Below are 25,083 nucleotides of genomic sequence, written 5' to 3' on the forward strand. Positions count from 1 at the left end.
TGTGTGTGTGTGTGTGTGTGTGTGTGTGTGTGTGTGTGTGTGTGTGTGTGTGTGTGTGTGTGTGTGTGTGTGTGTGTGTGTGTGTGTGTGTGTGGGTGTGTGCATGTCCTGGCGATGTACGTGGCCGAAATTTATCGTCAACGATTTCTCAAAAATGGATGATGCGATCGAAGTCAAATTGATACCATTAAAGCGCTTTCACGCCATTTGGTGCTGATTAGATTATAGAAGGAATTGCTCCTGCCGTTTTCCAGTTTTTCCAGAAAAACTGCGACAACGGAAATTTCATCAACGATTTCTTGTCCGAAATTTATCGTCAACGATTTCTCAAAAATGGATGATGCGATCGGAGTCAAGCTGATACCATCGAAGCGTTTCCACGCCACGCTGATTAAATTATAGATGGAATTGCTCCAGCCGTTTTCTAGTTTTTCCAGAAAAACTGCGAAAAAGGAAATTTCATCAACGATTTCTTGTCCGAAAATTATCGTCAACGATTTCTCAAAAATGGATGATGCGATCGAAGTGAAACTGATACCATCGAAGCGTTTCCACGCCATTTGGTGCTGATTAGATTATAGATCGAATTGCTCCAGCCGTTTTCCAGTTTTTCCAGAAACAAATTTGAGAGACAAAATTGCTTCAGCGATTTCTCGTGCATGAACGATGCGATCGAGATTTAATCTAGTGTAATCGAAGCGTCATGACGACATTCAGCACTAATCAAATTATGGATAGAATCGCTCTAGTGTTGTTCTCCAGTTTTTCCAGAAAATCAGGGAAATATAATTTTGCTAACATTTTCTCGCGAAGGGATGATGCGATCGCGATCCAATGGAACGCAATCGAAGTCTCCTAATGCGATTGCGCGCTAATTATGTTGTACACGGAATAGCTCCAGCCATTCTGCACTTTGTCCAGAAAAACTATGAAAAAGAAAATTTCATCAACGATTTCTTGTGGATAAATGATGCGATAGAGGTCTAATATAATGCAATCGAAGAATCTTGATGTCATTCACTACTGATTAGATTATAAATTGAATCCCTCCAATCGTTTTCCAGTTTAAAAGAAAAGAATGGGAAACGAAATTTCTCAAACATTTTTTTGTGAACAGATGATGCGATCGAGGTGTAACAAAAGGCAATCGAAGCGTTTCAATGCAATTCAGCGCTGATTATGTTATACACTGACTAGCTACAGTCGTTCACCAGTTTGTCGAGAAATATTATAGCAAAAAATTAATCAGCGATTTCTCATGAACGACTTATGCGATCGAGGTCTAATATGGTACAATCGAAGCGTCTTCACATCATTCTGCACTGATTGAATCGTAGATTGAATCGCTCCAGTCGTTCTCCAGGTTTTCCAAAAACAAAATGGGAAACAAAATTTCGCAAACATTTTTTTGTGAACGGATGATGCAATCGAGGTGTAACAAAAGACAATTGAAGCGTCTCGATGTGTTTCGGTGCTGATCCTGTTGTACACGAAATAGCTCCATTCATTCTCCAAAAAAGCGTTATAGATTTTGAGGGGTATAAAAATTATTATAAGACAGGAGAATCATTATAGAATAGGAAGTTATTGGTTCGACCCGTTGAACGGGTCACACCCGCATGAATGCATTCGCCAGCAAGCCACCCACAACTACGCACCCCACTTCGGGAGCGAGCGAAGCGAGCGACCAACAACGCGACTACTAGTTTGTTTATGAACTTATATTGGTAAAAGCGTTTCGCAAACAGGAAAGAATATTCAAGAATTTTTCCCATCGAAAGCAGACGAATTTTACTCAAAAACGTTTTTCCGCCCGCAATAGTCAGAATATTAATTATTTATCAATAATCGGTTAGTACCAAAAAACTCAAGAAATGAGAAGTCGTGAGAAGCATTGCGGATAAATAATTTAGAATATTCATGTTCCAAGCATTTTTTTAGATGTGTGAAGTTGGCAGCCCACATTGACCGATTGAAAAATTTGACTGCATGTTCGAAGCAGATTGACGCGCAGATGATTGTAATAACATTTTTGTCATTTGTAGTTAAGCCATTACACAGGAATTCATTTTTCAAATACCGTGAAGACAGAATTAATCGATAGGTCCCCGGACACTTAGTTTTCTGAGATGGAATGTTCTGTAGTTTATTGTAGTTGAAGAAAAATTTCAATTGGCGGTATCTATTGTGACGTATTTCTCCTCCTCGCGGAAAGCAAAGGAAATACGAAGCCCCCTGCGACCAAACTAACTAAACTTAAGTCAGGCGCCAGTACGTTTTCTTATCAAAACGCGCAAAAACCATTCAAACGAAATAACGATAGTTACAGTAACCGGCAACTCAGCATCAACCGCGGAGGCGGCTGGGTTCAAAAATCCTGCTCCAAGAGACAACTCTGAAATGATTGGGTTTTCTCAAAATAAACAAACATTACCAGACTCACTTAATAAGACTATTTATTCGTCCTTCAATTCGATAGAGACGATAACCTCGGGTTTAAACCAAATAATAGATTTCGATAAATTTCGCTAAAATTCTAGTCTACAAATTTTAAAGTCGAAAAACTGGATACAATTTAAAATCCCTAAGCACTTCGTTAACGAATCAAACTAACAAAACAAAGTCAAGATGCAAGGTCAAATATTTGTCAAGATTATAAGAAATAGTCAATGTCAAAAAAAAAAATTAACTGAATCGCAGTATCAAATTCTTGAATCAAATGAAAAGTAATATTTTAAAGAAGTGATTAAAAGTGATTAAAGTCAAGAAAATAAATAAAAGAAAATCTGAGACAAGGGATTCCATAATTTCTCCAAGGTTAACACAAGCAAAAGGTAGTACAACGAAATCATGAAAAACACGAGAAACTGGAATTATTTCAAGTACTAAATTTCTGTACAATCCGTTGACCTTTGAAGTTACTTCTCAATCGAAAAAAAATTAGAAGAGCGTCGCTAATGACGCTTGTAAGAGTATTTTTCCCGGGTCAACACCCCGGGATAATCCTCAAACTATTCTGGCTGCCGCCTCTATCGTTCACGATTGGGCGCCAGCCAGGTTTTTCTGGAAAACCTGACGGAAAACCAGCCGCGAAGGAATTTCGTCAACCCCGCGGACTTTCGGTGGCGCGTCTCACAATGCCGAGCCAGCATCAGCATGACACGGTAGAGTGGGCGAGGTTCACCAACATCCGAGTAACTTCAATCACTAACTTCTGCCGTGCTCACGGCATCGTCAACGATATTTTTCGGGGAACGTATCCCCCAGACTCTCGTGGAGGGATGTGGCAATCCCTCTCACGTGGTACTCTCTCCTCTGGAGTGGCTCAACCCCAGACGAAACACAGATTACCTGCGAATCCTTCTCACCCCGCAGGGCGCCGAACTGCTCGAGGCACATGCGACGTAGGTATCCGGAGACCTTTCTCACCCACCTAACGTCCACCCCAACTCGAGAGCTCAGTAATAGCAATCTCATCGCGAGTCAAAACTAGAGTTACTTCCCATGGAGGCGCGTGTGACCGGACCGACGGGAAACACTTTGAATCCCAGCCCTTAGTCCACCCCAACACCATGGATTTCGCCCTAGAGATGGATCTCTGTAGCCGCGAACTCTCGTCCGTAGCCTCAAAGTAATCCATTTCACTGATCGGGGACACATAAGTGTCCCCTTCTCTCGCTATTCCAAGATTCCTTGGAACCACGTACCCTTCATAATCCCGGCAGGGATTATTGCCACCAACTGATCCCGAGCTCCTAAAACATCCGCTCGAGACCAGCACTCAACGCGAACTGTCCTGAAATCTCCCAGGGCCTTCTCCCCCTAGTCTCAGCATCTCAGCGACTGTGGGTCATCCGTTACCCCACAGCCACCAATCAACTCGACGGGATCCCGGGGGCGCTAGTCCTTTCACCTAGCCGTTGGTCCCTGGTCTAAATCGACGGCGCCCTTCGGAACCACCCAGTTGGAACGCCTGTACGTCGGCCCTGAACTCCCTAACACAGCTGGGTGGATTTCCAAATTGGGAAACAGCTATCGTCAGCGCCATCACAGTGTTCCGAAACATGGTCTCACCCTACCACGTTTCTTCCCACTGTGTGATTGGTCTAATTTACCTTCGGAGCGGCCTGATTGGCCGTCGTCCGATGGTCTATTCATCTTTCGCTCGGCTATTTCAGCCGGCGTTAGATGTCGCTTCCCTTACCTAGTGACTATCCTAGTGATAATCACTAGTAACGAGAAAATCTCGTTACACGCTATAATTCCAATTGCCCTTAAATTCACGAAGTGTCTAAAGAAAGTAGCCTTATAACCTGAACAAGAGCCGATAGCACCAAAATTGTCGGAATATATCGCTAGAAAATTACAAACAACTTTTCCCAGCAATGGCAAAAGCCCCCTGGAGAAATTGACCATAAGACAATAGACGCCAAGCGTCCTAACGAAATCAAAATCGTAAACAATTGACAAGTTAACCAAAAATACTTTTTGGAAGTGTCCAATCGCTTAACCATATCCAATCAATTTATCCAGCCGTTAGACCTCTCCCAATAAATAAAATCGTCCTCGAAACAATTGGTAGGACTTCTCCAAAATCAATTTTTCTTTTCTCCGCGATACACCGAAATAAATTCCACAAGTAATGTGACTGCCTTGAATGATGTCCAAACGACGAGTAATTCGATAGAACGACGCCAAATCGAGCGTCGTCCGAGATAACGTTAGCAATCATTAAATTGGCTAACAATGGGCTATAATCGATTTATTGATTGGCCATCTATCAAAGTCTCGTGACACTTATTAACATTTTACCAGCCAAATAATATTTTAATCGGGTATCGGTAAAACAGCATAACCCAATTATTACAATGTTAATTGAGCAATGACAAACACACATTGCCTGAATTAATTTATTGCATCCCAAGTTCGTTAAACTCATTAGCAATTCTCTCGCTCGGAATTTCCCTAAACTCCAAGGCGAATTCCTCCAAATCTCTGGCCCATCCGATGGCGCCATCTGTCGTCCTCACTAGTCACCGGGACTCAGCGTGCGGACAGGACATCCTTCAAATTACATGCTCCTTTCCTAAATTGCTGGAACCACCAAAATCCATAGATACAATCCCTCCTTGTCCTCTAAAGTCTCGCGATGCAATTGTTCATCGGTAAGCAATGACAATGACTCGATACAATAAAGAATACCAAAAATAATAAAATTAATCAAATGCCAAAATATCATAATTTCCACTCTTGTTCCCGGTGACTTTTCGCCTGGACATCAAAATGACCGTCGAACGGTCGAAATCAAACAACTTGTTACATTATACTGATAGATCATCATTAACTTTTAAATGTTGCAAGAATAATTACCCAGAGCTCTCATCGGTTGTCATCCTAGCGTGTCGAAAATTTAAAGTAGGTGATTGTAGTGCAACCATTTTCATAGTTCCCAGAAGACTAACATCTTTGTTCGTCAATAACTCATCAACATGGGTTAACTACAGACTAGATTCTAATAGGTTGGCGAATTAGATCAGATATCCGGACTGAATGGACCAGTAGATCATTTTAGTAATAATTGTTTGATCTGTAGCCGCGAGGTAATTTTAAAACTAATTTCTCAATTCACAGTAAAAAAAAGATTCAATAAGGCATCGTCGCATAAATGACATTGCGAATTTCGATGGTTTGTAATTTTTTGTAGTTGCTGTATGTTGTTGTTGAATTTTCATTACTGTCCAATATATTTCATAAATCGTCAATAACTATAGAATGATGTGATGAATTGTAGTGAACACATTTTTGTAAGCTGCGCGAAACTACGTTTTCTATGACTACGTTTTCTGTGACTCGCCGGATATTTGATATTCACAGTCCAAATGGTTTGTACTTTTTCATAGTTGCTGCAGAATTTTCATCCAGGTAATAAATTTTCTCAAATCATGAATAACTACAGAATGATGCTAAAATAACTATTAAGTTCCGCTCATATTCCGACTTTAGCCAGAACGGGATGTAGTGAATTGTAGTAAACATCACATTTTGATAGTTTGGGCAAAAAAATATCTTCCATCTTGCAATAGGGCACTGGTACGGATCAATTATAAGTTTGATTCTAGTCCAATCGAAATTTTTATCATGTATTGAAAGCAAGTTGAAGCGTAAAAAATCGAAGTAAGAATTTGTTGACTTGGAGTTGAGCGATCACTACAGGAGCGACGTTTAAACTACTTTAAGGATAACATTTATAGGTGACTCCGCGCACATCAAATTCACAGTCAAAATGGTTTGTCGTTTTTTGTAATTAGTGTATAATTTCTATTTATATTCAAGTGATCATCAATACCCACAGGTTGACGACAGAATCATAAGTGCGAGTGCTCATATTCTCATTGTTGCAAGATTGAAATGTGGAGTGACTTCTTGTTAAAACATTTTTATAAGTTCCGCGAAAGTGACCTGTTTGCGTACAAACCACTCGCGATTGTTAACTACAGGTTTCATTGTAATCGAAATATAGGGATTTTTACCATCCATCGAATGAAAACTGACACATTAAAAATTGTAGCATTTTCTTAGTTTGTAGTCTCGTGGTTTGTTTAGGAGTAATTACAAGTTTCTTGTCTATGAACGGTCACTCCACACTCCATTCGTTAGTAACCAAATGGACAAATTTCAATGGTGGCACGTACATCGTTGTTTATTAGAGTAACATCAAAATCCATTCGTATATGAAAAATGTTTCATGGATCATTCCAGCATTAAAGTGCCAAGTGTCAACAGATTAAAGTTATCTTTCTCTTTATTTAACATCTTTTCAATATCGGTGAATAAATAATAAGGGTGAATAAAAAGAATCATTGTATCATTGGAATTATTCTAGGGTAACCTAGAAGTGCAGAGGGGAGTTGGGGAGAATTCAAAGCGAAAAAATCTAAACTCTGGGTCAACACTGGATCACACTCCTCAACCCAGAGTTATTCTCTTTATTTAACATGTTTTCAATGTTGGTGAATAAGTATTTTTTCACTTTGAATACATCCCAACTCCCCTCCGCATTTCTAGATCACCGTAGAATCATTCCAATGATAGAATGATTCTTTTTATTCATCCCTATCATTTATTCACTGATATTGAAAAGATGTTAAATAAAGAGAAAGACAATTCTGGGATGGAGACTATGACCCAGTGTTGCCCCAGAGTCGGCATTTCATCCCTCAAACAATCCTTGTCACCCTTTCCCTTATTTCAATACACCTTCCATGATCACTCTGGAGGTACAATTGTTCCTAGATTTATTGAGCAACATTGCTAACTTGTTAATCAATAAAAATCATCAGTCTGGGTTTTGGACTTTAACCAGAGCTAGCACATTATCATTAAAACATGTTCATTTAATTATCCACATTCTTGGACAATGTCTCTATACACTTAAAATAGTTCAGCGATAATATGAAAAAGACCGCAACACACATTGCGTTTAGATACCCCTGAATGTTAGATTCACCATTTAACCTCAACTTTGTGTTTTTGCCGAACCCGACACAACCGAGTCTGGGTTCACTGTGGGTTAGGTCTGGGTGCCAACCATCAGGGTCATGTTAACAATTATATATTTGGACACTAATTAAAATTATAAAAATGATTTTTCAAGAATTATTATAATTAATTTGACAGCCAATTGAAATTAAACCACGAAAAAACCCCTGAAGATAGGTTATCGATTCTAGGTGGCGTTGTAAGATACTCGTAGTGCGCCATCTTTTTCCGGTTAAAGACGTGTTAATTCATTCTCCTGGCAAGGAACGATCATTGCTGCTGCGTTTTTTAATTGAAAACGACGTACAATGTTTTTGTATTAAATGTTTTCTTCGTATTTATGAAACAAAAGCTGATTTTTATGAACAACTAGAGGTAAAAAAATCGTGGTTTCATACTATTTTGCAAGTTAGTATTCATTAGAACCTATTTTAGAACATTTTTACACACCTCAGTTAAGAGCATCTTTCGTATTCATAAATATCTCTTACATGTTTCCTCTTAATTCATTACAGAACTAATCATTTCCATTAGTGTTTCTGAAAACAAGATCTACGCAACCTTCCTGGTTGCTATTCATAAGCATCCTTAGATAGCATAGGATTGACTTTTGAGGAGCTCTTCACACAGCTTATTCCCGGCATAATCTGCTTCCATGGGTGAATAACGAGCAATTTTCATTTCTACAAAAAGCGAATATCATTGATGTCGAAACAGAGTTTTGCCGGACAAACACAAAAACCTCCAGAATATTTGACACAATGTGAACTTCACTTCAATCAAGACGTAGAATAGAACATGTATATATGTACAGACATGCAATAGTACATAGGGGATAGAGTATGCGAAGTACGCAGTATCGGACATGCATATATGTCATATATGTTGTGACGAATTTCGCTTTCTCGCGGTGTAGCCTTCGCTACAATTATCTACCCGCGGTAGTGTTTGTAGATTGCCTGCAGCGCCCAGATCGTACTTCCGTACGACTACCAGAGTGGGGAACACTTGGGACTACGTCACACGACGCTTCGCCCACTTTTCACTGGCAGCTATATAAGCACCTACGCGAGTTCTCTCATCTCAGTTCATGCTCGGTCCTGCCTTGAGCGCGGAACTACCTGGCTAGCTATCTAGGTCCTTTAACCTTTGCTTTTAGCCATCCTACGCACTCTGTACTGCCTGGACATTCTCCCCTTTCTCAGGATTGAGAACTGGCCTTTCCGCTGTACAACTGTGCACTCACCGCTATCGGTTCTTCTTTTATTCCTGGACGGAGAGACGGTTGCACTCTTTTTGTTTCTCCCCTTTACAGGCTTGAGAAATTATATTGCAAATCGCTCTCTGCGCCTTAGACGCAAGTCAAAGACGTGTCTCTCTGAGACATGATTTGTATTGTTAGTTCTCTCTCGACAGGCTTTACCCAGTCGGCTCGCTACAGCGAAAAGAAAACTAGTTCCGAAGCCCTCGGCGACCGAACTAAATAAACTGTAGTCAGGCGCCAGTGCGTCTTCTATCTAAAACGCACGAAAAACTAATTTAGATTTAATCACTATTAATTAATACTAATTAATTAATATAATTCAAAAGAAACGAAACGACTGGAACACTAACCGGCAACTCAGTATCAACCGCGGAGGCGGCTGTGTCCAAAACCCTGCTCCAAGAAAAAACTCTGAGATGATTAGGTTTCGCTACATAAGCCAAATTCCTAAATTTGGAATTTATTCGCTCTTCCTTTAGTCAAAGACGATAACTTCGGGTCCGAATGCAAATTACGAAATTCAATATTTCATTAGAATTCTAAATAACATTATCACAAATCGAACAAACTCGATACAATTTTAAATCGCTAATCACTTCGTTAATAATTGAAACTGAATAAACTAAGTCAGGTCACCAAGTCAGATATTTGTCAAAATTAAGAAAATAGTCAATGTTAAAAAAAAATAAATCAAATCATAAAAATTAAATTCCGGAATCCAATAAATGAATTATTCTTGGAGAATGGTCAAGTCAAAAAAAATAAATAGCTATTAATCTGAGACAAGGGATTCAGTATTTCCCCGAAGGTCAATGCAAACAAAAGGCGGTAATAATAACAACGCTACGAACACGTGAAACTGGAATTATTTCGATTCTCTCGACTCCCATAAAATTTGTTAACCTCTGAAGGCCACTTTCCAACCAAAAATCACTCGAGTGTCAATAGCAACGCTACAATTCCAATTTCCGTTGAATCAAAAAATTATTTAAACAAAACAAACAAAAATATATAGTCTCTATAACCTGAGCAAGATTTGATGACCCCAATAGTTATCGAAAATATCGCTAAAAGAAATTACAAAATTGCTTTCCCCAGTAATGGCAAAACTCTCCTGGAGAACTGGACAATAAGAAAATGGACGACAAGCGTCCTAACAAATCAAACTCAAATTAATTTTCAGGATAACCATAAAACTTCCGGAGATGTTCAGTCGCTTATTGATATCTAATACCTTGTCCAGTACCGTCAGACCTCCTCAATAAAGACCGAAATTGTCCTCAACACAATTAAAAGACTTTTAAAAATTCTTAACTCTTTTCTCCGCGATAGTCCAATACAATTTGATAATCAACGTGTCTATCTCAATTGATGTCCAAATGGTGAGTGTTAAGTAAAACAACGCCAAGTCGAACGTCGAACGAGATAACGTTGCCAATCATTTGATTGGCTACTAATAGGCGACAATTGGTTTGTTGATGGGCCATCAACCAAAGTCTGGAGAAACTTATTAATATTTCATCAGTCAACAATATTTCAATCGAAAGTCGGCAACACAGCAGAAACCCAATTATTGCAATAATTAAGGAATGATCAACATACATTACCTAAGTTAAATTATTGCATCAAGGATTCGCAAACTCATCAACAATTCTCTTGCTTGGAATTTCCAAAATTTCCAAGGCGGATTCTTCCAAATCTCTGACCCATCCGATGGTACCATCTCGTGTCTACACTTGCCACTAGGACTCGACGCGCCGACAGGACATCCATTCAAATTGTGTAGTTCTTCCAAAAAGAATGCTGGAGCCACAACATTCAGAATCTACTAATCCTCATTGTCCCCCGAAGTCCTGTTTTGAAATGGTCCATCGGTAAGCGATAACATTGTCCTAATACAACCAAAATAGAATTTCGCAAGAAAAAAAAAATAGAATTAGCAAAAATATAAAAATCCCATAACATAGCCGAGCGAAAGATGAGTAGAACATCGGACGACGGCCAATCAGGCCGCTCTGAAGATGAATTTCACCAATCACATAGTGGGAAGAACCGTGGTAGGGTGAGACCATGTTTCGGAACACTGTGATGGCGCTGACGATAGCTGTTTCCCAATTCGGAAATCCACCCAGCTGTGTTAGGGAGTCCAGGGCCGACGTACAGGCATTCCAACTGGGTGGTTCCGAAGGGCGCCGTCGACTTAGACCAGGGACCAACAGCTAGGTGAAAGGACTAGCGCCCCCGGGATCCCGTCGAGTTGATTGGTGGCTGTGGGGTAACGGATGACCCATAGTCGCTGAGATGCTCAGACTAGGGGGAGAAGGCCCTGGTAGATTTCAGGACAGTTCGCGTCGAGTCTTGGTCTCGAGCGGATGTTTTATGAGCTCGGGATCAGTTGGTGGCAATAATCCCTGCCGGGACTATGAAGGGTACGTGGTTCCAAGGAATCTTGGAATAGCGAGAGAAGGGGACACTTATGTGTCCCCGATCAGTGCAATGGATTACTTTGAGGCTACGGACGAGAATCCGAGGCTACAGAGATCCATCTCTAGGGCGAAATCCATGGTGTTGGGGTGGACTAAGGGCTGGGATTCCAGGCGTTTCCCGTCGGTCCGGTCACACCCGCCTCCATGGGAAGTAACTCTAGTTTTGACTCGCGATGAGATTGCTATTACCGAGCTCTCGAGTTGGGGTGGACGTTAGGTGGGTGAGAAAGGTCTCCGGATACCTACGTCGCATGTGCCTCGAGCAGTTCGGCGCCGTGCGGGGTGAGAAGGATTCGCAGGTAATCTGTGTCTTGTCTGGGGTTGAGCCACCCCAGAGGAGAGAGTACCACGTGAGAGGGATGGTCACATCCCTCCACGAGAGTCTGGGGGATGCGTTCCCCGAAAGATATCGTTGACGATGCCGTAAGCACGGCAGAAGTTAGTGATTGAAGTTACTCGTACGTTGGTGAACCTCGCCCACTCTACCGTGTCATGCTGATGCTGGCTCGGCATTGTGAGACCCGCCACCGAAAGTCCGCGGAGTTGACGAAATTCCTTCGCGGCTGGTTTTCCGTCAGGTTTTCCCGAAAAACCTGGCTGGCGCCCAATCGTGAACGATAGAGGCGGATTATCCCGGGGTGTTAACCCGGGAAAAATACTCTTACAAATTTCAACTCTTGTTCCCGGTGACTCCTCGTCTGGACATCAGAATGACCGTCGAGCGGTCGAGACCCAGCATAACTCGTTACAACTTGCCTTCTCCTAGACCGGAGGCGGTTGAACATTTCCAAAATATTAAATCAACAGACTCTAAATGTCAAGCTTCCAGACGAGTCTCATCCGATACCGAACAAAGTTGAAAAACCAATAAAAACAATAATAAATTCATAACGATATTCGATAACATCAGTGATTCTAACTACAATAAGACAACACACAATTCTACCAAAATCTATGACCTTTATTTACAGGATTCGCTAAAATATAATAAAATACACTCAAGTAAAGTATCGATAGAATCATAGATAAGCGATCTTATAATAGATAATAATACTCAAGCCGCGATATAGGTATGCGACGATATCCGAATTTCGCTATAAGAACGAGAACTAACTATTTCGCTCCTCGGTATCAGAATTGTGGAACCAACCCATACTGAAGAGGGTAACAAAAAGGACATTCAAGATGAACGACCTCTGGGGTTCCACAATTCCAACAAAGTATGCCACGACGAAATCCTGTTACACTCTCATACTCAGCAAGTTTATGAGCGATATCTGTACAATTAAAGCACCCAATAATCTCGACTGGCGGTCCCCAAACCAAAGAATCCCTGCTCACAATCTCTACCCACTCGAGAGCATTTGCTTTGGCTTTTTCCCGAGAAGTCCGTGGATACGGTTAGCGAGATCCCTCTTGCAAATCAGCCAACGAAACTGATACCGTCGATGAAATTGCAGCAACCTGATGCCTGACACTAGTCCGAATCCTCGAAACTGGGTCAGTGTTAACCCCGACATCATGCGTCAACATCATAGGCTTTCTGCAATACTCACACTGGTACCACGGTGCTGCAAGAGCTTTCTCTGATATCCGAGGAAGAACGTCTAATGACAATTCGTCACTCTTTGCAGGCTTATTAGGTGGGGCAATGACTCTTCCCACGTTAAACCCATTCTCAAAAATTAACGTACCAGCTCCGATTCCATTTCAAGAACCAGAACTGGACGACGTTCCCGATCGATCGCACGCAGAACTCGATAAATATCAAGGGCCTTCAACCACTGTTCGTTCGTTAAACGGTTCATCACGACCACTGAAACAAATGATTTACTAGTTACAGAAGTCTAATTACAAAACAATACTTAAATCTTCAATTAAAATTTTAAACACAATACGAGAATTAACCCGAGTTTTTCATTTATCTTCATCAGACAAGTGAACATCAATAACATTATTATAGCGAGCTTCCAAAAGATCCTTTACATGATGCCGTCCGACAACTACCTCGATCATTCGATATCTTATAAACTAATGGCGATATAATGCGCGATACATGGACAATCTCAGTCGAATATTTCTTGAATAATTTCGCTGCTTGTTCTTTAGCCGCATTCGAAAGCTGACGAGTTTTTCTCCTCACTGTATCACCGCTCTCAAAAGGAACATCACGATGATGAGTATTATAGTATTTTACCTGATGTTCAACAATGAAAACATGCATTTTTTTGATACCTAAATGCCCTGCAGAAAGAGGTTCATGATTCTCAACTGTAATACCATGACGACAAGCTCGTGGCGGCACTAATTTTCACGCATCTAAATCTTCTGGAACTGTTGTGACGAGAGGATTCGGCTCGAAACGATACAACTGCCCGTCCTCAACTCCCCAATCCGGCCATTTAGCGGGCTGCTCTAGCACTGCAGCTTTACGACGCCTATACCACTCATCGCAAATTTTCACTGGCGATACCAAACGTTTAATTTCTCTTCAGAGATAACATCAATTGCTTCGACCACCGGCACCTCATCAGTCACAAAATCGTTCTCGTGCATACGCGATAATGCATCAGGTCTATAGTGTATAGCCCCCTTGCAATGAACGATATCAAAATCATAACCCTGGAGCTTCAAAGCCCGTCGATTCAAACGTCCAGTCGGATCTCTAAAATTACTCAACCAATGTACACTACTATTGTCAGTCACAACCGTGAAATGAGAACCCTCTATATAGCGACGAAAATGTTCGATGCCCCATGAATCTTCTAGACATTATTTCTCTGTCACAGAGTAATTTCGTTCGGCAAAATTCAACGTCCGACTCGCCAAACCGACCACATACTCAACTTCTTCGATCTCTTTTTAATCGGCGGATGATCGCTAGGATTAATAATTTCGTGTGTAATTAAAGAAGTAAATTTCGATTCCACGTCGATACCGATACTTCTACACCAAAAGTTCAATGCGGGCACGCTCTTGCTCAGAAGTTTCTAACAAACCAGCGATCTCTAAATGCGAATTCATCGCATCCATCGCCGAAATGCTTCGCCACTATATCCTCGAAGTCGGAACAGTACGGTGGAGTACTGTTCAAATAGCGTATGTCTTCTGGTGAGAGCTTCTCCATAATTACAAATGAAGTGCTGCTCAAAAAATCATGATTTATATCACCTTATCTCCTCCTCCACCACTACATAAAAACTTATTTCTCGAAAACCATTGTTAATTCCTCAAAAAGCGTTTACGTTTTTAACAGTTAAATTTTTCCAAGAAATTATTTTTTTTTAAATTTTTTTACACGCGAATTTGAATTCCTTCAATCTCCGTACCATCTCAGCTGGTGAGATTGATAAATTTGCACTTGTTCAGATGACTCTTTGCATCACCATAGCATGACCTCGCGAGGTCGCCGCCAATATTCATATGACGCGTACGTGTCCACCGGTAAAGCCGCGCAGCCACGTGAGTGGGAACCAGTACGCGCTTCGATCTCAATGAGAGAGAGAGAGACACAGTGAAGAATCGACACATCAAGACAGCGATGGAGTTAGTTTGCTGTGTTTAGTGACTGTGCGTCACTTGCAATATTGGTTCCAGAGTACTCATCAACAATTTGAAAATAATGATAAAGATTTTAATGAACGGTATGACTAAAAAATCAGATATTTTTAATTCAGTTATTATCTTAGAATCGCTTTTTCGTTTTGACTCGTAAAATGTAAAAATATATTTACACATTTTAAAAATTTTCTCATTTTCATTTTTACAAAACTCACATCATCATTCAATGTAAAAAATTCCCATTTTCAATTATTATACTTTTTATGTTCTATCATATCATCTTCTCTATCGATGTAATAGGTATTCACTCAACTTCGAAAGCACGCATCCAAGAGGCTGCGTGTTTTGTTTATACTATGCGTACGTGCTCACCGGTAAACACACGCAACCACGTGAGTGTGCAATTTCATATTAGTTTCTATTCTAATGATTTTGAAAAAAAATGTCTCTATCGTGAATTAATTTGTCGCTGTAATTATGATTATTGGAGAAACATAAAAGAAAAAAATCCACCGCTAACAGATCGTCTAACAATTTTTGAAATATGATTGTCCGCTATAAAATGTTAGATAGTGAATATCGCGAATTCGATATTAGACATTAGACCTCAGAAATGGGGTATTAGACAGTAGACATCACATGCTAGATATTAGAGATCAGACATCATACGTCAGATATTCGACGTTAGATATCACAGACACCTTAAATCTGTGATTTTTAAATTTAAAGATTTTCATCTCTTCTGATGGTGAAACCATTTTGCACTCATTGATAATGACGCAATCCTGTCAATGAGTCTTATAATTTTTTTCCGTGTGTAAGTGACACAAACACCGATCACAAAGATCACATATGGTATGCAAAATGGGAAATTTGCGCGCTCACAAGTCTTGAGAGATCTCTTATCCATGCAACATGATAAATCGGTTGAACATCGGCTGCAACATGTACATTCGAACAAAAGAGGAGTAAATGAATTGTGGGTACGCGTGAGTTCATATGGCTGAGGTAAAAAGGGGCGATTTCCCTCACACGGTTCACTCCACATTCGATACCATACACATTAATTGATAGGTCATTCTTTTTCTCAAATTTTGGAATAGCACTCAAAGTCACGGGGAAGCAAATATTTGCAGAATCAAACAGCTTCTGGCTGTGTGGAAGAGTTGTAGTGGCATAATCGGGATATGATGAAGTAGTTTTTACCGAATAGAAAGCAGCAATAGATGACCACAAAAAACGAAATTCATCCGAATCTTTTGCATTGCCGAGTTTTTTTTAACATTGGATATCATATTGCAGCTCCATGTATGTCGAAGAGCCACCCTTCAGCAGAACATATCAGTTCATAGTTATCATCAAATTTAGAATTTCACTCCATTACCATCCAAAGTCACGTTCTTGGAAATCACCGATTTTTGTGAGCAACGCCTCAATCACATCCTCATCAAACCACGTTGCTAGATCTGTAACTGGCAGAATGATTTCATTCTTCGTATTGAAATATTTACCTTCATTAGTAATCACTTCATACTTTTTCAATGTCAATTTGCAGGCCAAAATAGGATTTGCCTTGATATTACCAGTTTGTTCGAAAACACTTCTCAAAGCCGCTGTTGACAATTCTCTTGCATCTTTGATAAAGGAAGCTGAATGATTATGTTGGAAATTCATTACAACGCCCGTGCGAATACGGGAATGAAAAGCTGATGGCCCATCTCGCCAGCGTACGTGATCTGTAAGCGTTTCTTCTTCTCTGCAATGTGACAACACCCGCACACGGCCACCTCGATCCTGTCTATTTGTGAATCTCTTTTGATATCTCTGAACCCTGGTAATCGTAGAGAGCACTATATTTTTTTCACCAACTTGTTATAGACCCGAGCGGTTGGGTTCGATGATAGGGATAGATCACTCGTAGATAATTTGAAATAAATATCTCTCAGGGAGATTCAACTTTTTTAGCGATTAAATGATTTATTAAATCAATAAAGTCTTTGACTAATGCCGTAAATATCAGGCAATATGAGTTATAAGAAAGTGACTTAACGAATCGTCGGATTACTAATTGTCTGTGTTTGACAACCTGACTAACTGACCCAGTGGCAACGAACTCACGAGCTTATATTTCATCGTGGATTCGATTGCAACAAGTGTTCTATCTTTGTTTTACACCTGAAGAGACATCGGTTGACATCCCAGGTGTACGTAAAGGCCATAGCCGTTGATGGGGCGAAGTGCTGACACTGCACCCCAGTGATCCGCATTATGACGAATATATGCGGACTTATTCCACAAATATTCAGAATAGTTTATATTTCAACATTGTCTGATTCGACATTACATGTTTTTTGATAATATGTGCTACTTCGCGTGTCCTCATATTATGAGAAATTACCTAATACTATTTCTTAATTAATTGTATTTCTGGGGCATAACAAACTGATAGATTATTTCGTCTTTTCAAAACTCCAGTATTAAATTTAATATAGTAAGCACATCGATCAATTCATTGTTGAATGTCTTAAGATTGTGCATTCTGATAAGCATGCTAGAAAATTTCAATTATCCTGGAACAGTGCACAATGCTGCTGCGTTCCGTCTCGCAATGAGACTAACAACCTCCAGAAAAATTCCGATTAATTTATATCATTATGACCCGTTCAATGAGTCATAAAGTTTTAGTTGGTTCGATTTATTGCAGCGTCCCCTCAATTTCCAGGAATTGAAAATGGTTAAGTTTATGCGAAGAATTTTTTCTTTGGATCAATTAATTTATGAAGTTCTAGGAAGTATGAAAATCCTTAAGTTTCTGCGAAAAATTTGACTGTTGGATGAAGATTATCCACTTTTCCCGGAATCGTTTTTCAGTCTTTTATTAGTGGTGATTAGTGCAGACCCCATCCTCTTGCGAAAAACCTATAAGTAATAGATGTAGACCGACTAATTGGTTATTTACTCTCCAGTCTATAAGTTCTAACATGCCCAATTTCACTGGGGATGAAATTGCCCAGTTAACCCGCCCTTTTCCCCTGGAATGTAAAATCGTCAAGATAAAAATCAAAGATTGGACACCAGTTATTTTTTGTTCCTCCGGAAATAACAAACCGGAATATCTTAATTCTCAAAACGGAAACGAAAACCCGAAAGAATACTATAAAACAACATCTCGAAAGAAAATTCCAGGAAAATGTGGTATTACCCGCGCTGCTCAGGGGGTCGGTTATGGAGAGAGGGGTGGAACCAGATGGAAACAAGTTTATTGGGCAAAACTCTAAAATAAATTACTCAAAATCTATAAATTCAAGAGCAAAATCAAAATTATATGCAATAGGACGATTATTAATGCAAAGTTGAGAGAGAGAGACATATAAAATTAGGCGTGACATACGCAGCGACCCAGAAATAATCTCAAATTTGGCCACAAGGCACGAGAATAATCTCAGGCGAATATTCGCAATTCAAAGGTAATTTTTATTCCCCACCGGGATGGGGGTGAGCGCATAATTCAATAAATGGAGCAAAGCTCGAGAAAATACGCCAATATTAATAATTTCCGAACCCCCATAAAAAAACTTTAAGGCGCAGGGCTCATGGCACCTCAGATACGGCACTGCTCGAAATATTCTACAAGTGGAGGCTCAATAAGCATTAAACATTGCCACGTGAGAGCTATCGGCCGGCACGGCAGACGAGATTCGAGGTGAATTCTCTAAACACACGAACTGCACCGAATGTCAAAATGTCCGAAATACTAGCCCGTGAATCGCATGTCGAATGATTAACGATCGTAGACGTATTTAATTATTAATAAAAATGACTAAAACGGCAATTAGAGGCGATAAAATAATCGCAAGAGGGAATGAGAGATGAGAGAAGCTCTCACCTCGGAGTTCCACGAAACAAGGGAACAAGAGATGTTCGCCGCTCCGTGTCCCAAGCAAGACTCTCTAATTGATGATTTTTAATCATCCGACAATATTCCCAAAAATCGTTTTAAAGGGTGACGTAGCCGAAAATTCTCGAATACGACGTTTAATGCGCAGTTGGGTCGTGTCGAACAATGAGAATTTCTAACACGAGGCGCGATGTTCCCCAACGGATATTTTCCGTGAAAATGGCTCTACAGGCACGAATTCTGCTCTCCCGCACTGAGCATTGGCTAATTAATAATTAGAAGGCGCGGGGATGAACCTGACACACACTCGTGACGCGAAATCCGCAAAATTAAATGGGAATGTATGGTAATGCTCACCGAAAATCTTCCTCCATCTCCCCAACCTGTATCTCAGCAAAATCTCCGACTATTTCTCTCCTCCCTGGTGTCTAAAGCTTCTTCACGCCTTACGCTAACTCCTCGGCACACAATGAATCCTCCAAAATCCGTAATTACCACAAAAAACAATAATTTGCTGCACACCCGTATCTCTACTGATGTCAACAACTAACTGGCGGTTTCGCAGCATGGCGAGCGGGAATGCGGTTAGCGCCCCGTCTCGCAACTAAACCCTAGTAACCTTTAATTCCTTAGCGCGCGAAATATAAAATACGGCAAAACTGCAATTAACGTACTCTCGAGATAATGAACTGTTTTCCTGACCAAATAAATTCTTTTCAATTAAGGGCGCATATTTAGGATGGTGTTCTCACGGGATCCCGCTATCAGAACGAATAAAATTACATAAATCCTAATTTTCCTTCCATAATTGATTCTTACTAATTCTTTAAACTTTAGTGTCCACGAACCCCAAGCTACCTGACTACTCAGGAGTTCCTCATGGTTGCACTGATTCCCTCCTGACCTATCACCGAAACTCTAACCCTAACCTGTTCTGCCCCGTAAATCCTATAATTTGAGCGATAGTATTGCAATTATTCCTACACCTACCATGCACATTTGCCTAAGAATTTTATCCTCAATCTAACCGTTCAGCTCGGTATATTTTGGCTTAAGGTGCGATTAAATATGGAATTCTACCTAATTAAATTTTTATTTCTCGATATTTTGCCGCCGCATTTGGCTATAATTCGCGATAATTCCTCTCTAGCCCCAATAATCTTATAAGTCAATATTTTTGGCGTGACATCGCAATTAAATACTCAAAAAAATTAAGACGGAATACGCAATACGAACTCTCAATAATTTTGGCGTAAACGCAATCCAAGTTCTCTCTAATTTTGGTCATAAAAAAAATGCATTTACATCCTAAATTGTCAATGACTCTAAATCTCAATTCTGGACTCAAATGCGTCTTTCTCTGCGTAGTCACAATATTCTAACAATTCTTTGAATGATCTTGTCTGCCAAAAGGAAATTCCCCAGATTTCCTTACAAAGTGTAACCTTACGAGTTCTAACAAAATCAAAAGAGAACGATTCAAGAAGGAGAAGCAAGCCCTGTATCTCGATGACATCCACAAAATAGTATCTTATTATCCTCCTCGTTTTCCTGCCGCATCTCTGGATCAAGGAGAACATATACTTTCGGTTTCACAATAAAAGAAAATAATCATCATTAATAAGAAAAAACACGAATACCACTACAATCCCACTGAAAAATATTCACACATTCCACATGAAGCACTTACTTGTTGCTGTAATTTCGGAGACGTACTGAAGAAGAGCACTGGTGAGACAAAGCCGTCTGAATCTTCAATAGTTATCTCTCTCATGTTGGACGTCTAGTGTCTCTCAAACTCTAGTGTTTATATCTGGCGAAGGGTGAACAATGGAGCATCGACGAAAGGTTTATGTTACCAAAAAAGTTCTTCATTCAATGTTCAAGCAGGGCATCATTTTTTTTTTACTAAATAATATTATAGAGCTTCATAAGTAGAAGGGATTATAGTAATGTTTGTAAATTACTTTAACTGGATGTTTACAATTTGTTGTTACTGCATAATGATATGTTAGAAGGTTTTTTTTAATAATTCAGTCAAAGAACAACGAAAAAGATGAAAAATGAGAGAAATTAATAATTCGTTTAGTCAATTGATACGATTAAATTCAATTTTTCATTAAAAATTTACCGGGGGATAGATTTTTATATTGGCTGACAATCGCTTGAGATGTCTGAAATATTACATTGGCCGAAAATAAATATTCCCATGAGAACAGAAAAGCGTTAATCGAATGTCGCCCATTGTGACGAAAGTTCTACCTTCGTAGAACCCACAAACTTTGTAACGGCGATTGATGACTTCCCTACGCTTTTTCTTGAGAGCCCTTTCCGACACCACACTTTCCTATTGTTCAGGTAGGAAAACTTAAACAGGTTCCGCATCATCATCATCATCATTTGAATCATCAACTGGTGAACAGACAGTTTCCCCCCTTCTAAGAAATGGTTCCATATCCTCCGCTGAATCAGGGGGTACAGTCTCAGCATTCACTGGAATCATTGGTGCAGCCTCTGATGTAATCGCCATTGGATTCTCGAAAGAGTCAACTGCATTTATCTCCACTGAATCCGAGTCGTCCGCTACCACCATAGAATTGTCCGTTGATGAGTTTGAATGATTGACCAAGCCTCTATTATCAGGTGATGGAGTTTCTGGAGACTCTGGTTCAGGACTTGCTGGAAAGTTTACAATTTTCACAATCCCAATCTCCTCAGGTGCTGAACGCTCTACAAATTCTGGTTCTAGGCTTTCAGAAGAGTACTGCTCCTCAGGTACGGGACTCTGCGGAGATTCTGGTTCTAGGCTCTCTAAGATAGTCTAAAAGAATCGAAGATATTTAGTATCTCTTTCTCCTCACGTATTGGACCATCTCCTTTATCTGCTTGGATAGTTGGTGCGGTTCTATGATCAGAACACAATCTAATGAATCGTAAATGCTTTCACGCACATCAGTCATGGCTTGAGGACTTGACTGAGTAGAAATATTCCAATTATCAGCACCACTATCGGATGCTATTTCAGAAGACACTTAATGCCAAATCGACGTTCAAATCGATGGGGCTTTATTCTCTGCAAAGTTTCTAATTTTTGAATAAATTGACGAATTGTAATTACTTCACAAGTAGAAATCGTATCAGACATGACAGTAGTATACAGCTTTTACACTCAACTTACGGATTGAAAATGCGCTCGACTCTGAGAAGAAGGTGACTTATAAGACTCATTCAATCACGTGTAACTCCCCCCCCCCCCGCGCACAACTTTCCGGCATATTTTTGATCTACCATCATGCAGCTGGAAAAATTAGGTACTATAAAAATATCATCACCGGCCTATTTTAATGACTATTGTATTAATGTTAAGAATACGTGATTTGGCAGACAAAGTTCAATTATAGGAATACGTGTTTACTAAGAAACCCGACAGAAGAAAAATTCGCAAAGTTTTCAACGGTTTCTGCTTTCTCACTATTGGGCCACAATAACGTCAGATAGGTATTCTTTAAAGTGGCTTTATGAAAACGTGAGCAAGTTGGCGTCTCCCACTCCATCCAATATTATGCAGATGTTCATTCGATCTACCCAAGCTATTCGTTAGTAGTTGCTCGCTAACAGCGTGAGAGATATCCACAGTCAGTCTTGGACTACGGCAGTTGTCGTTAATATTGAAGTTTTCAAAAATTTTGGAAATGAGTTTATTGTGAAAGAATTTGCCATTCCAGCGTTAGAACTTGATGGTGATGGGAAGTTCATGAGATAGTTTTCTTCATAAATGGGATGAGCTGCTTTCCAAGTACAAACATGTAAATCAGCGGTTGTCACGTTACTGCCATGGGCTGCATTGGGACACTCCTGGAGATATAAAATTGAGATTGAGTGCATTTGCAAATAATATTGTGAAAAATGACTTTGAATTTCTTCAATGAGGCTGCTGAACTGACACTTGTTGACATGAATCTTTGCATCACCTAATCGAGGCCTCCGCCAATGTTTATATGACGAGCACGTCCTCACCGGTAAACACACAGCCAAGTGGGTGGATCAGTTCACGGTTTGATCTCAATGAGAAAGAGAAGTATTGAGTTTAAAATGATCCCTCACATTCGATTTCGAAAAAAAAAATATTCATTTCTCTTATTAGTTTCTATACATAATAATTTTGAAGAAAAAATTTTACAATCATAAATTGATTTGTTGTTGTAATAATGATTATTTAGGTAGCATAAAAGAAAAAAATCCGTCGCCAACATCCAGAGATCATCTGAAAATTTTTGCAGCTATGATGGTCAGCTAGGAGATATAAAATATTAGACATCAGAAATTGCTTATCACATGATCGATATTAGACATCAGACATCACATGCTGGATAATACACACCCCCTCCCCATTTTGCCCGCAAACTTGAAACTAGACATTACCATCTATAAAGTAGAACTCGCAATTACGAACCGAGGGCCAAAATAGGGAATATCTCCATTACTAACGGTGAGTGTTTCAATTGCCACCGATGTTAACCGTTTAGAAATTTCCCTACAACGGACCCTAGTGCAGTCTGCACTCTGGTAATTACAATGATATTACCAAGAACCATTTCCAAAACAGGAGACAAGACCAGAACTAGAAGTAAGTCTGTTGTCAATACCAAAAGAAAATGGACAGAAAATTTGGTGCTATTTAGTATTAGAAAGTAGCCCGGAAATAGGATATTATAAGATTCAAGTAATATTTAACCGTTTGCCCAGTGACTTTGAGGGTAGATCCGATAATATACAATTCCGGAAACCATGTGAAGTTTTCAACAAAAATGTTGAAGTAACCTAAAATATTTTATATATCAAACTCTTCCATCAATACATGTTGCGTTTAGTAATTCAGGGAAGGTAAAATATCGCTTCTGAATATAACAATTGAATATCCAGGGACATTCATCTAGATATTTCTATTTACATCTTTTTTCATGGTCACAAAATGGAACAATTGAATCCTTTTATTCTAAATTGAAATCATGTGGATAACATTATTTTTTAATTTAAAATTCCAGTGCTCACCAAAAATTCAAAGCGCTGGCCCCTGAAAAAGTAGGACACAACAGAAATGCAAAATTACCAATGTCGAAAATCCTTCTCTATCCAGAACTTCGAGTTAACCCATTTGGAGACAGAATTTGCAAAGTCTTCAGTTCAAGTCAGGATGGCGACTGTACGTTTGAGGATTTTTTGGATATGACATCTGTGTTTAGTGATGCTGCACCCAAAGCTGTAAAAGCTGAACATGCCTTCAGAATATTTGGTGAGGAATTATAACTTGTGTTTGCCTAAATCACTTTCTGAATGGATGTTTTTCCATTGGTTTTTATTTTCAGTACTGTAGTTTTACTTAGAAATATCTATGAAAAACTCAATTTATCGAGGCATTGTCGAATGCTTGAAATACGAATGTCTCTTAAGGCGTGCTGTCTTGTCATTAAAAAAATTGAAATCGACTCGAATGGCTTTATTGTCAGTTTTAACGGAACAATGGGCATATGAAAAATTTGTTTTTGATTCTTATCTGCGCAATTTTCTCAACTATAGCTACTGAAAGACTCGGGAGTAACTTCCTCCTTTTTTAATTAATCAATGGTCATACTATTATTACGTTGATAAAATAATTATGGGACAAGAGGTGTGTATCTTGGATAAAGATCTAGATGAAAGTAAATTATTTTCCCCTGTTCATTCTAAGAGACGATCGTTGTCAGGGATCATTTATCTTTTATTCAACATTTGAATGAGCGGAAGATAGCATATGCGAAACTACTCTCCCTAGGAAAGGTTGTCGCCCAGAAAACCACTAGAGCTATGTGAGATTATGTATCCAACAATCGCATAGCAAAATATGAATGTTAAACAAAATCTAGAGAATATTGGAGGGTGGATGATTTTTCAGTGGCTACTCTCCTTTCTCCTTTTTTGTGAGACTAGCGTATATGGTGCGCTATGCGCGCCAAATCGTCCACGTATGGGGTGTTATCATTGGAATATATATGCACGGTTATTTCCAATATAATATATACATGTATAGAATTTCAAAAAGAAGAAAGAAAAAAGTCTAAAAAGTTAATAGATTTAATAATTTGATTTCATTTTTTCTAATAAATTATATTAAATTTATATATTATATTATATAAACTTAGTATAATATAATATATATATATAAAGGTTACTTTGGGGTCATTTTCGGTCATGTATGGTATTATATGGGGACATGTGGCTGTTTTGAGGACAGTCCTCATAATTTTTTTTACGTAGTGGATACTTCGGGGACTGTCCTCATAATATACACACTATAC

The 25,083-nt window shown here is 39.4% G+C and overlaps 1 protein-coding gene across 2 annotated transcripts in view; it reads left to right on the plus strand.

Moving 5' to 3' along the window:
• LOC105272608 (calcium and integrin-binding protein 1) overlaps window positions 1-25,083 on the plus strand; it is a 69,193-nt gene that overhangs the window by 40,222 nt on the left and 3,888 nt on the right. Inside the window, exon 3 of one of the 2 annotated variants that reach the window (XM_011314808.1) lies at window positions 23,794-24,041. In XM_011314808.1, the coding sequence (XP_011313110.1) occupies window positions 23,794-24,041 (248 nt within the window). Of the gene's footprint in view, window positions 1-23,793; window positions 24,056-25,083 lie in introns of those variants that run through there. The other variant, XM_011314807.1, reaches the window with a different exon arrangement.

The sequence above is a fragment of the Fopius arisanus genome, unplaced genomic scaffold (assembly GCF_000806365.1).
Source record: "Fopius arisanus strain USDA-PBARC FA_bdor unplaced genomic scaffold, ASM80636v1 scaffold00218, whole genome shotgun sequence".
In the NCBI taxonomy this organism is placed as follows: domain Eukaryota; kingdom Metazoa; phylum Arthropoda; class Insecta; order Hymenoptera; family Braconidae; genus Fopius; species Fopius arisanus.